The sequence below is a fragment of the Ostrea edulis genome, chromosome 9 (genome assembly GCF_947568905.1).
Source record: "Ostrea edulis chromosome 9, xbOstEdul1.1, whole genome shotgun sequence".
Classification (NCBI taxonomy): Eukaryota; Metazoa; Mollusca; class Bivalvia; order Ostreida; family Ostreidae; genus Ostrea; species Ostrea edulis.
The window spans coordinates 67,832,791-67,847,499 of record NC_079172.1 but is presented as its reverse complement, the minus strand read 5'-3'; the positions used below and the strand labels follow the sequence as shown (position 1 = coordinate 67,847,499).

The 14,709-nt window shown below is 36.0% G+C and overlaps 1 protein-coding gene across 1 annotated transcript; it reads right to left on the bottom strand.

Annotated features, from left to right (window-relative positions):
- Positions 1–7,408: 7,408 nt before the first annotated feature.
- On the bottom strand, positions 7,409–11,460 carry LOC125659244 (heat shock 70 kDa protein 12A-like). Its single transcript, XM_056150392.1, has 4 exons — positions 10,750–11,460; positions 9,901–10,266; positions 9,559–9,709; positions 7,409–8,977 (listed from the first exon to the last, which is right to left on the bottom strand). Exons 1-4 carry the CDS (start codon positions 11,158–11,160, stop codon positions 7,839–7,841), a joined length of 2,067 nt encoding a protein of 688 aa, XP_056006367.1. The 5' UTR covers positions 11,161–11,460; the 3' UTR covers positions 7,409–7,838.
- Positions 11,461–14,709: the final 3,249 nt, after the last annotated feature.

The following is a 14,709-nucleotide window of genomic DNA, read 5'->3' as shown; positions in this document are numbered from 1 at the left end:
AAAATTGCATTAAATCAATAGAAAAAGAAATAAATAAAATAGAGGAGCTTGATTTTTATAGTATCTATAGGCATAAAAACATAACCTAGAGTCAGAACTAGATAAGTTATATGACAAAAGATGTAAAAGTGCCTTCGTGAGGTCACGATCAAAATCGATGCTGGAAGGCGAAAACTGTTCAAAATTCTTTCTAAATTTAGAGAAAAGTAGGCAGAAACAAAGTGTCATAAAAGAATTGAAAGTTAATGAAGATACTCGCATAGAAAACAACTACGATATTTTGGGTGCTATGTGTTATTTCTACAAAAGTCTATACTCGTCTGATAATATATCAGATGAATGCACAAATAATTATCTATCGTCTATTGATTTAGAAACTGTACTGAGTGAGAACGATGCAAACTATTGTGAGCAGTTCCCATCTCTTGAGGAATGCACTGATGCTGTAACAAATTTAAAAACAAACAAATCTCCAGGACTGGATGGTCTTACAAACGAAATTTACCAATATTAAAAGACCTATTTCATGAAGCGTTAAAAGTAATATTTGACAGTGGTCAAATGACTTTTTCACAGAGAACTGCTGTTATCTCCCTCCTGTATAAAAAGGAGACATTTTAGATTTCGAAAAGGCGTTCGATTCAATAGAATGGAACTTCTTATTTAAAACTCTAGAGAAATATCATTTTAACATAATTTTATAAAATGGATGAAAATTCTTTATAAACATCCGTTATTTCGATTAAAAAACAATGTCTGGATCTCAAAAACATGTCCCATGTGGAGAGGCATACGACAGGGATGCCCTATTTCGGCAATTCTATATCTATTTGTCGCAGATATACTGGCCTTAAAGATAAAGAAAGAGGATAAAATTTTAGGAATTAAACCCTCTGAATTTAGTAAAGAGTATAAACATGTTCATCATGTAGATGATCTGACACTATTTCTTACAAGTGTAGAATCTTTAAAGGAGGCTTTAAAAACAATGAATTTTTCAAACATGTAGGATCAAAGCTAAACGTGGATAAAACCGACTGTATATTGACAGGTCCAGGTAGGTTACATCGTAACATAGAAAAAATGGAGGGAATAAAAGTAAATACATCATCTGTAAAATGCCTTGGAATATATATTGGTGTAGATAAAGAAGAATGTTATAAAATAAACTGGATTGATAAAAGTGAAAAAATGCAAAAACTTTTTGAGTCATGGAAAAAGAGAAAACTTACAATCTTTGGTAAAACTGAAATAATTAATACTTTAGGCATAAGCAAATTGATTTATTTTGCATCTATCCTACCTCTCCCAAGTCAAACTTTTATTAAACGGCGATGTAGAATTATTTTTAATTTTCTATTGAGGTCAAACGATAGAATAAAAAGAAAAACATTGATTGGTAAAATAGAAGATGGCGGTATTGAAGTAATAGATATACTTACTAAATTCCACGCATTGAAAGCTGCCTGGATACCGCGATTTATAAAAATTGACGGTCACAACTTTATACGTTCACACCTTCATCAACTATTAAAGACCGAGGAAATAAGCACCGCCTTCAATTTTACCTGGTCTGTAAACCCCTGTTAATCAGGAAAAATTTAGCTTCAGATTGGATGCTAGAAATTGATGGACATTTAGCTACTAATCCGTGTGTATACATTGTCTACCTCGTCTCTCGATCGAGGCGTCCGTGAAATCTTTTGATGTTTACCGCGTAGTACATGTATGTCAGCTCAATAGAGAAAGTTTTGATAAGAAAATTATGGCTTTGTATTACATCTATATTCACAAAATATAATGTATTGAGTAGAAAATCTTACATATGATTACATCAATTATAATAAATTATGATGGGTTGTGTTTAGGAAGAGGTGCGATAGAAAATTATGGATGGTTAGAACATAATTTACATGGACATGACTTTTATGCTCAAGAGACTGTACCGACTCTCGTTTGAAATGTCGTGTTTATATATTATTATCAAAATTTTAATTATGAGTAAATACGTCATTAAAATTCCGTTTATATTCAGTTGAAATGTTATCAGTGTCATTTTACGACGAAATATGGCAACAAAAGTAACCGCAACTCTATCAGAAGAGAAATTATCCGCTGTAAGGGCCCTTTTATCACACAATGGTTGGGATTGGGATGCCGAGGAAGAAGAAGTTATATCTGAGGAAGTACCCTCTTCGCCTGGACCAGCTATTGAGGGAAATACCGGAAGAGCTGAATGTCCCGACTGTTGGTGTAGACCGTGCGCTATGGACGAGTCGCACAGACAACTTTGGTGGCCAGAAAATCCCGGTGTGCCGTCCAGAAAAAATAAATCTAACAGAAAAAACTTATAAGAAATTCTGGACTATGTTGAGTCATCGTGGGGTGTGGGACGATCATCGTTATATCGCCAGAAAATCCGCCGCAGTACGAAGGGATTCTCGTAGGAATCTGTATGTTTGGCAGACGCACGGATACAAGAGAGACATCATGCCTGACTGTGTTACTCGTAAAGTCCGAGCATGGTATCCAAACCTTGAAAGGCAGCCTTACGTGGGGCATTTGTGGCAGTAAAGAATGGACTAGCTGTAGATAGTTTACTTTATTTCATCATGATTATAATTATGAATTTTCTGCCTAATTTTTCAATGGCTAACGTCCTCAATTACAAAATAAATTTATCGTACTTTCACATGTTTGATTTATTAAAAAAAATTATCAATATTTTGAATAACATGCACAAGAAAAATAATTGCACTTATGATTTATCTTACGAAAACGTACAGGTGACATCCCGTGTATTCAGGAAGCTATACACAAGCTGCCATTCTTCCCTCGGGGCTTCACACTTGCTTAAAATTAGCTCCGCCCCCAACTAAACTTACCTGAGGTAAACCGACCGGTCGAAAAACTCGGTCTTTAAGAGCTTATAATGTAAATCTAGAATATATATTGAAAATTAATTGTACGGATTGAAAGAACTTTGATATATTTACCAAACTTCTACAATTTTATAAAGAGGTGTTAACTTACTTTAATCAATGTAAAAAAAAAATTCCTAATGTGCAAAATATGAACAATAATGAAATTTTACAAGAACCAATTTGGAACAATGCAAGGTGAAGATAACGAACAGTGATCAATCTTATAACTCCTATAAGCAATACAAAATAGATAGTTGGGCACACACGGACCCCTGGACACACCAGAGGTGGGATCATGTGACTAGGAGGAGAGAGCATCCCCTGTCGACTGGTCACACCGACGAGAAACACGCCAGACAGCAGTTTATCCAATGAAAGGTAAAAATGCAAACTAGATCGTTATAATGAGCATAGAATATGCGAAATGACGACTTTTAACGAGACTGTTGAAACCCTTCTAAAATCAACCTTTAAGTAGCTTGCCTCGATCATAGGCAGAACAAGCTCTTGCGTAGCAAGTCGAGGTGATAATAGAATATTGCTATATAGATATGGGAAGTTAATGATAGAGAAGCTGAAATCATCCCATTTGTCATAAATTCGAGTTGTTAGTTTGCCGTTAGCATCTATGTTCAATAAAATATCTAAGTACAAAGCAGATGTGGAATATTCTGTGATGTCTTTTATTTGAGTTCACTAGGATATATATAGGCACACTGATTTTGACTGCGGATAACTCCGTTTACCTGATCAGGATATAGGGCTCACGGCGGATGTGACCGGTCAACAGGGGATGCTTACTCCTCCTAGGCACCTGATCCCACCTCTGGTGTGTCCAAGGGTCTGTGTTTGCCCAACTATCTATTTTGTATTGCTTGTAGGGGTTATGAGATTGATCACTGTTCATTATCTTCACCTTGCATTGAATTGACTTGTGAATGAAAACGAATATTGTTGATAAAAAGATGAAGATAACGAACAATGATAGATCTCATAACTCCTATAAGGAATACAAAATAGAGTTGGGCATACACGGCCCCCTTGACATACCAGAGATTGGATCAGGTGCTAAGGAGAAGGCATCCTTTGTCGAACGGTCACACTCGCCGTGAGCCCCATATCTTTATCAGATAAACAAAATAATCCGTAGTCAAATTATTAGTGCTAAAAACGGCCTAACAATGGATATAAAACATGCCAGTCAGCATTTGACCCAATGAGAGGTTGTATTGACAAACTAGATCATTATACCGACCATACAATTTGCAAAATACTGAATTTAAACGGGACTGTTGAAAGCCCCGTAACATCAACTTCTTTGTTAATTTCTTGCCTCGATTTAAAAACTGGACATACGCAGAACAGTCCCTTGCATATCGAATCAGTTGAGATATATAAACCCCATATGCAGGTGATAATGGAATATTGCTACACAAATATGGGAAGTTGACGATGGAGAAATTAAAATAATCCTGTCTGAGGACTCTGCGGTGTCTTTAATTTCGTGTTCATTGGGATCGAATTGAAGGCCACAACAAGATATTTTTTCTTCTCACATAAAAGTTTTAAAATATATTCTTCATAAGAATAAACAACAGGTCAGCTAACAAAGGAGTACAATTGGTGCCCATGGAAATTCCAATGGAATGTTGGAAGACCTGATTACCAAAGACTACGAATATATTGTCAGTGAGGAACTCCAACATATCTTTTATTTCAACTTCAGAGTACTTGTGCGTGGAATCAGAGTGGTGTTTAACAAAGTTAATTTTTTGGATGACTGATCACTAGATATGAATATTTCCGTTTTCCATTTTTGTTGAGAGAAGCAACTGTCTATAATGTAAAAAAGTCTAGTCTTTAATTTATCAAGAGGAATGGTCTTGCAAAGTTTTGAAAAGTCATGCGTTTTGATGTTGCTGATTTGCGAAAGTTTAGCAATTTCAAATTTAGTAAAAGTTCTTTAGCATTTTTAAGGAATCCACATTTGATTTACACAACTCTGTCATATGTAGTCGCACAGTATGTTTGAAGTTTCTCCTTCAGAGCTGTTAATATTTTCGTGAGGAGCAAAAATAGGGGCTTGGTAGATGATTTACTGGATCCTGCAAGGTATATTTTTGTAAGGGTTTTTATGAAGTTTAGGAATCCAGTATAGGTACGATAAATCATATTCATCCGACCCATTGACTTGGATATTAAATGAATCTACAATTGAAGCATGGGTTTGAAGAATATGATGTTTTGAAAGGGAAGTGAGTATAAGTAGGATCACCAAAAGTGAAATTAATGCCAAGTTTGTTTAAAGACAATTATCTTCACCTTTCTTGTAATAATGAGCCTTACAAACAAAGACAAAGTTTAAACACAACTATAAAAGTGTTGATTCCATTTCATAACGGACAACAGGTATACTTGAAATTGAATGTCGTTAAAGTTATGCAATCAACATAACTTGAAATATCCCACTCATGGGTATCGGTAAACATTCAATATGTTGACCATTAACTTTCAAAGTATAAAGTGACATTTACCCAACGGTATTCCTCGACTCCTATCTCTTGGAGCGCCATACTATGGTCTGAAGTGGAAAGCTGCTTCCTTTTGAAGTGCTGAGACAACGTCTGCTCTAAATATCCAAAGTCTCCGTATTTATTTACTTTGTGTACGTCACCCAGCTGTCAGATGACATCATACACAATCGTATTTGGCGCCATACTTCAAGAACATTTAACAGGAAGTAGTTCCGATAATTCGGAAAACGACCGAGGAATACGGAATATTGTATCCGGCGTAAATATCGCGCCATAATTAAAGATAATAGATTATAATAATAATCATCAAACAAACTATGACTGAAGCTACATATACTTTAACTATATGGTGAGGTAAGCTAATGGATTGTCAAACATATGTTCTACAACAATAGTTTGCTTCCTTTATACTTCGCGGCGTATGTATAACAGAGTAAATTCGGACTACACTTGGTTAATGTAGCGATTTCGTATACGCAGTATAAAGAAAATCCCAATGATGAATATGAAATAAAAATATGATATCTGGTAACAATATCATGTATGTACTATATTAGATGCGTGGCAAATACCATACTATTTATTTATATAAAAGTTACAGAATCGTAACATGTTTATTGCGGAATTTTAATATTCCTCTTATACGTTTAATCCATTCTGACAATGTATCAAGTTTGTTTTCATATTTAGCCCATTGTCGGACATAATCTTCGACAGAATTCATAATAGAGATGAAGTTCTGTCGCCAATTGAAAGACCGATGTTCTCTGTATTTAGAACCTTTTAAAATAAGTGATTTGAGGTCCTCATTTTCAACTATATCAACATCACCAGTGATGACATGTCCAGCTGGACTATAGATGAAAGAAGATGAAGAAGACGAACACGTTGGTGAATTACGTATAAGATGGTCTATATCTAGGCACTTCCAAGTTTGTTTATGATTATAAAGTTTGGATGCAATAGTAGAAGTATATTTGTAGGAAATACAGGGTGTAGATTTGAACTTTAAATATGTTGTAATACAAGAATCTAGAGTTTTTTTTTGAAGGTTTAGAAATGTAAAACTTATACAGTACCAATTTTGATGCACCAGATGCGCATTTCGACAAATAAAGTCTCTTCAGTGATGCTCAACCGAAATGTTTGAAATCCGAAATAACTATGAAGTTTTAGAGCTAAATATAGCCAAAAACAGCGTGCCAAAAAAGTGAAGCCAAATTCGTCCAAGGATAAGAGGTATGCATGGGGAGATAATCCTTAATTTTGAAATGAATTTCTAAATTTTATAACCGCAATTAAATATACATCCGTATTTTCAAGCTAGTAACGAAGTACTTAGAAAGTAAGACGAGCTTTGTTCTCCTCTTTCTATCCATATAGACCAAGAACGTATGTATGCTCCACTACATTTATCAGCATAATCATCATCAATTTCTCTCTCAAGTATACGTTCATAGTTCATGTTTATTTCAGAGAATTGTTTTGATTCTATCTTTTTAATTTGCATCTTTATAAACATTATGTTTTTTCTTACTGTTAGCTAAATGTTTAGAATAGTTTGTACACAATTTTTTGATGCATAGTTTAACATGTTCTCATTTATTTATAAGGTCATTTATTTCCAAATTTTCAATTTCTTCTTGGACATATATCCTTTAACTTTCTACAAAAAAATCGTCATTTAATTTAGTTTCCAATAGCCTACACGTCTAGTGTTTTCAGTTCAAATAACTTTGCTTACTAAAACACTGAGAATAGTAAAAGGAAAGTGGTGCACAAAACATGATATTAAACTTTCATGTAAATTAGATAACTCTGATTGGTTGAGAAACATCTAAAAATAAATACTATCACGTTCTGATTGATAAAACCACGCCTTCACTACAGCATGAGAAAACGCTGCTATTGTCATCATTTCTTGACAATGGGTGGCATTACAAAAAGATGTTGACTGCGCGGAATTTATTAATAACAGCAACAACCATAAACAAAAACTTCATAACTTGCACATTGTTAAGAAAGTGGAATAAAAATTGATTACATGAAAGACGAAGATAATGAACAGCGATCAATCTCGTAGCAATCACAATACCGTCAATCTATATGAGACATCATCAAAATTTTAAAATTTGATTTATTTAGTTAAAAAAATACAGTTTTAGTAGAAAGTAATCTGAATAAAATAAAATTGCTGCTTGACTCCAACCTAGGATATAGATCAGCAATCGACACCTTAACCTATTGAGCTATCCAGCTAGATTATTGTAATTAAAATAAATATACAAGTCTAGCTGATATTTATGATTTTATCTATGTTTCAAAAATAAGTCATGCATGATGATGAGGTGTTATCAATTCCTCCTTAATTCGAACAGTATCAAAGAAGACAGTCAAGTTTTACTTTCCAAGATCGTTGCGTTGTAAGATCAACAGCTATGGCTATTTTCTCCGTAAACCCAAAGTGTAGCTGGATTTTAAATAATCTTTTTTCAGAATAATGGATATTTTCTGGAAATTCTGCAGAAATTTGTCCAATCCTTTTGCAACCCTCATCAGAACAGTAACGGACGTTATTGCCAGATCGGTAAATTTCAACGTTCGCCTCAAAAGAGTTGGATGAACAAAATCTTTTTTCTATGACAGTACCTAACTTCAGTTCTTGGTTTTTTTCAATCAAGCAATCAAAAACGTCCGTGCAAACCACCTCTCCACTCTCGCTGATAAATTTATGCATCGGTGGATGTTCATCTTCAATGAAAGGAACGTCTGTAGCGACGCCATAATACGCCTTGCTTTTTCGGATAATACCCTGGGTCTCATTGGATGGAAATGCCTGTCCTAGTTGAATGGATTTCCGTATCATATTTTCGGGACTGTGTCCAAACAGAACAGCCCCTTTCATCACAGCGCTGCTTCCTTCTCGCGGATTTATCACCTTTTTGTTAGGAAATTGAGCTTTGATAGCTTTCCGCAATAACGGACATTCGGAGAAGCCACCCACAAGTAAAATAATATCGATTTCAGCTACTTTCTCAGTTTGATTAAGATCTTGTAAGTGACCTACTATGGCCGAAATGGGGTTGTCAAAGACAGCCTCAATCAGATATTTCGTGTCAAAGCGTAACTTTGCACGACTGAATGCTTTTATTTTCTTCTTCAAGTCCATCTCTTGTATTCGTGAGGTTACTGCTTTATCATTGTTCTTGTTAGCCTTGCTGCATTCTTTGAAAAGATCCGAAAGGTTTGAAAAAGTAATTGATTCAGCCTTTTCCTCATCGGGATTTCCTTGTTCGATGCCGCGTTTCTTCGTTTCAAAGCTTCTCAATAGTTCTAAATAATCAGACGGGGATTTATCCTTGAAACATTTGACTGCTTTCTTCCCAAAAATATCTTGTATCAGATCGAAGAACAGTCTGTCGACATTGGTTCCTCCTACGTCATTCCCTGAGGCACAGTGTATTTCTCTCAGAGAGTTGCTGTCTTTCACCTCGTATGCTGTTACATCTACTGTACCGCCTACAAACATATGGCACAATACAAAATACTTTTAATAACTAAAATTGACATTTTCTGCGGAATCTTTCAATTTCGTGGGATTCTGTTTCCCTGGATATCACATGCAAGGTGACGATAACGAACAGTGATCAATCTCATAACGCCTACAAGCAATACAAAATAGATAGTTGGGCAAACACGGACCCCTGGACACACCAGAGGTGGGATTAGGTGCCTAGGAGGAGTAAGCATCCCCTGTTGACCGGTCACACCCGCCGTGAGCCCCATATCCTGATCAGGTAAACGGAGTTATCCACAGTCAACATCAGTATGAATTTCAAACCAGAACGAAAGTGCACAATTTATATGATGTTTATTTTACAAAAAAGATATACAGGACACGAAATCAAATCCTACCACAAGTGTAAAATATCAACAATTCATGAAATACATCCCTGACGAATTTCAGCGATTCCACAGTATGCCATATTGAAGCAGTTTTGAAGAGTTTGCTTTAGTTGACCTAGTATCTGTTTTATTGCTAGGTAGAATGAAATGCATCACTAAGCATAAATACAGAATCACTGAAGATCCATCCCTACCTCCACAGTCTACCACCATGAACTTGCTTCCGGTGTCAAACATCTTGATGTTGATATCGTCGACGCCTTTGATCAGGGCTAACTGTTTACAAAGCAGAGCTGCCGACTCCGGTTCTAAGGCCAAAACCAATTTATCATCCTCAATACCGGCCTAAAATAGAAGTTTCTTTTCTTTAATTAAAATGTTCATTTCACAATGCATACATATATCTTATTAATCGTAATTCATTTCACAAAATAGTCAAGTTACTAATCAACCGTCCGTTACTCTACTTCAAATTCTAACAGGTACATTTAATGCGCAATTCAGCTGGCAATGGTTTAACATTTCACTAGCGGTACCTGAATAGCAGCTTCTCTCATGAACTGTTTGGCTTCGTCAGACCAAATAGCAGGAACAGTGAGAACCCACAAAATATCATCAGACCAAGATAAAACGTTCGAATCGGAATTCTTCATTGTTTCTGATATATCACGTGATGCATTAGAGTTCTGCGTACATTCACTGTCGTCTGATAATTGTTGTGCATCGTCTGCTGATATTGCAGGACTGTTGCTTCGATTACCATCTTGTCGCAGTGTTGTATTCTCCAATAAACCTTCAAAGTGTCTTTTGAGATATCTTATGGCTTCTGAAAATACTTTCACAGCTGGAAGTTTTTCTCCATTTTCTGCACTCAAATGCAATTTGTTTAACTTCTTTCTTCTCTGAAAATAGTACCGCATATGTGTAGTTTAAATTGTGTTCTATTCACATTTTAGAATGAACATGAGTAGAAATCTAGGACAAATGAATTACTAAGGTTGAAAGGAGTGAGAATCCTGAACATCATTTAACTTTCTCCCCGCAATGTTTTTGAGATGTTATCAATATGGGTTTCTGATTCCAAAACTGAAGGCTTGTTCCAGAACAGTTTACAATTGATATATTTTTATGAAACTGATTTCCCCTTATGATGATTGTTTTTTTTGTAAATACACATACTTTATATTCTTTCGGTGTAGATTTCTTTGAAATAATGTAAAACATGTTCTTTACAGAGATATAGAGTATATTTAATCTAAACAAAACTAAAAAAGATCGTGGAACAGGAATAACCTTTGTGAGCTCTCTTCCGATAAAGATCATTACATCGGAAGCAGGTACGATAAAAATGTTATCAATTTGATTCAATTCATGTTGACACATACCACTGTCGAATCTTCATTTTGGAATAGCTTCATTTTAAACCTCCGAAAGAGAAGCCAATCTTTAAAATTGTCTTTTGTTCTACTCCCACTTTTCTCCTCGTCGATATCAACATCTTCGTCGTCATCATCCTCATCTTCATCCCCATTCTGTCGCTCTTGAGCTTTTTCTGCTAAAGAGGCATACTTCCTCTCAGCCTCATACCCAAACGAGTGAAAGTTTTTTGACTTGTCGAATAGAATACACGTAGGCGTTTTCATTGTTCCTTGACCATCGTTGAACCAGGCTGGGTTCGCCTCGATACACAGTGGATCTCTCTCATAGTCAGTACGCATGGAATAAGCATATCCACTGTATGTAGTCCCAAAGTCAATAGCACACACAACGGGCCATGGGTTGATTTCTGTATCCATCTAGAATGATATATCCATAAATAAAATCAGCATCTGTTGCTATAGTGTGTTTCGCGAAACTGCCACTGAGTGGTAAAATTAACAAGTTAAAATCTGTTGTTATCTGGGCGTCTTCCTGTACAAAATTAATATTCCTTTGACAAAAGTACTTTCGTTTTAGATATAACTTGTCCACGATGAGTTTAATTTTGATATGACACACTGATTACATTTTAACAATTGTTATCAAAGTATGAGAAGCGCTATCTCTTACTAGTGTTAATATCCGTATTCTGTTTGTAGAAATATGTCTGTGTGTGTGTGTGTGTGTGTGTGTGTGTGTGAGAGAGAGAGAGAGAGAGAGAGAGAGAGAGAGAGAGAGAGAGAGAAATTGTTTCTTGAATATATATATCTATAATATTATATGATATGGTTTTAAGATGATCGTGGTTAGATGACGAATGAGTTATTGTTACATTTAATGTTGCCAGTCGCGGTAGCTCTGTGGTAGAGCGTTAGCTTCGTAAACGGGAGATCCTCTCGTGCCATGGCCGTGTCAAACAGTGGTGAATCCTCCTTCGGTAAACGCTCGGCATTTAGAAGTGAAAATCATGGGGTTTGCAGATATAACCTAAGGATGAATAATACACCAGTGAAATTTGGATGAACAGTTTGAAAAGTACTTGCAAAGGTTCAGTGAACTTTGATAATATTTCCTTGATGGCAAAATAGTCAGATCAATTAAGGAGGAATACTACAGCAGAGAATATTTAATATCGATAAAAGAAATGGAGGATATGTACAACAACATTTTGGAAACGAATCCTTTCAAATTTACTTCATTTAGTCGTATATGCCGTTTTAGTAGAAAGTAATCTGGAAAAAAAATAATTAAACCCCCTGCTAGACTCCCGCCTGCGATCTACAGTTCAGCAGTCAACATATTAATTGACTGAACTCCCCAGCTAGGCGATTGGATTCAAAGGGAATATACAAATATTGTAGATATCTATATTTTCATTCATGTCTTAAAAGGAAGTCAGCCATGATGACGATTTAGTTATTACCTCCTTAAAAGCGGAAGTCCTGTGTCACGGCAGACAAACCCTCAAGGCTATGAGTGCTAAACATAGGTCTCAATTACAATGTGTTGTAACTCATTTATTTCTGGTAACATCGCAATTTGAGTGAAACTTTTGGCGGTAGACACTCTGAATGGTGATCTAAGTGTTTTCGAAGAACTTGACTGAAATAACGGAGAAGGAAAATATTGATGCTGTCAAATGATAAAAGAAAAATCTCAAGGAGGACTTTATCAAATATTAAAGTTGTCTTATATCTTTCAGCCACAAACTGTCTAATCGCAAATTAGTCGAGTTTGTTAAGTTGTTTACTTCTAGTTTTAACCCGACATTATTTTCATGGTTAAATTCTTTTAATGTTAGTACCAATGTCCAGTTTGGTTTTAACCGAAACGAGGTATAGCGGAAGTTTTACATGTTATTTTCAGGAATTCAATCATTGATATTAATAAGTAAAAACAAGTTGTCTTGTTTTATAATTTTTTTAGAATGCGAGTGAAATCGTGGACAGAACTTGGTACTGTTGTCATAAAAGGAAACTCACATAGTATTATTCGTGAAGATTTTCAGATTTAATTTTTGCTCTCTGGTTTAAGTGTCGCTCTGTGAATGGCAGTACTGAAGATCCTCTTCGAGGGAACATGCATGAAATATAAGATGCATAATGAATTATATTGTATTGATATGCATTTCTTTACATTGTAAGCACTTATCTGAAGTGGATTCTAAATTATGGATGAATATCCCATTCTGGATTGATGTATCGTACCATAGCATATACCGCTATATCCATGTTACACCCTGTATTCAATTACATGTATATATTGTCTACTCTGTTGATCGAAAATCACCCGTGCGACCATTGTATTTACTTTCAACAGAATTGCGAGGTTTGCTCATAGCACTGCTGCGATGGTCTAGAGGTTAGAGAGTTCGCTCCGCACGCGGAAGGTCGGTGTTCGAATCCCGGCCGCAGCAGACATAAGTCGTTAAAACAGGTATTGACAGTTCCATCGCCAAGCGCTCGGCATCAGGTGAATGTCACGGGTCCTCGGTGATGACCTTAAAAACGGATGTACCATATCACAGTAGGAGTGACACGCTAAAGAACCCTCACTGCTCAATGGCGTAAGCGCCGAACACAGGCCTAAATTTGAAGCCCTTCACCGGTGTTGGTGACGTCTCCATATGAGTGAAAAATGGAGAGACGTTAAACAAGATACAATCAATCAATCAATCATAATGCCTTAGTTGCAAGTTTTGTTCATAGCACCTTAGTTCATCGTTTAACCAGTACACTTTGATAGATTAAGTATACTTTTTTACACATCGAAATTATCGACCCTCCGCAAATCTCAAATATAGTCCGATGACAGATTGTAGGAATGAGGGAAGCAGGTATGGCATCGAGACAAATTGGTCATCGTCATTAAACCATCTGCAGAATTGTCAAAAAGTACCATTTAACAGATGACGTCAACGATCATGCAAGATCTGGAAGATTTAATATAACATTTGTTCGGGACTACAATGCACTGAGAAGGAAGTTTACAAAGTTTTTATCCAATAGGCCAGTTTTAAAAAGGGTACGGTTGCCACATCGTTTGCTGTCAACGAGAACAGTGCGGAATCAACTGAAGTTCTTTCCAAGAAGATCCATAAAGAAATAGTTGCTCATTTCCAACCACAAAACAGCACGCATACTATGTTGTCAAGCCCACCAACGTTGGAACCTTGCTTCTTGGAGGAAAGTCCATTGGTGGGACTAGAGTCGGTTTTTGGTACATATCACAGATGTATGGCGTCAATCTAGAACTGCATATACTGAACGAAATATTGTAGATACGATTTCATTTGGTGGACAATCAGTTATGGTGTTGGGCTATTTTTCTTACTACTGTAAATCCGGATCTTATTTCAGGTATGGGCAACTTTAATGCACAAAATTAACAAAGGGACATCCTTACTGTACGTGTTGACAATAACCCCGTTTGACCAGGGCCAGTGTTCATGGATGACAACTCCAGACCACATCGTACTGTGCAAACGTTTTTGCGTAAAGTCATTTGCGATACTGCCATGGCCTGCTCGAAGTCATTAAGCACATTTTGGGACATCATTAGTCAGTGAGTTCGTCAAAGGACAGTGCTAATTTAAACATTAGATGACTTGACACTGGAACGGCATCAGGAGTGGCAAGCTCTTCCAACAAATCAAATAATTCGCAAAAAACCCACATTATTTACAGAAGGGAAACTCATTTTAAATATTCTCATAAATCTGGGTCTAATTTTGTTTACCCAAGTACAAGGGATCTGTTGGTTTGAAACATTTCAAGCCAATATCTTTCAAAGATTCTCACATAACGATTTCTTCACAGAAGTTATCATAGAACTCTAGTAAGTAGCCATTCCTGTTTCATGAATGTCAACATGGGTCCAAACAAAAGACGAAAATGTCAGACAAATCCATAGATCAGGAGCAGATT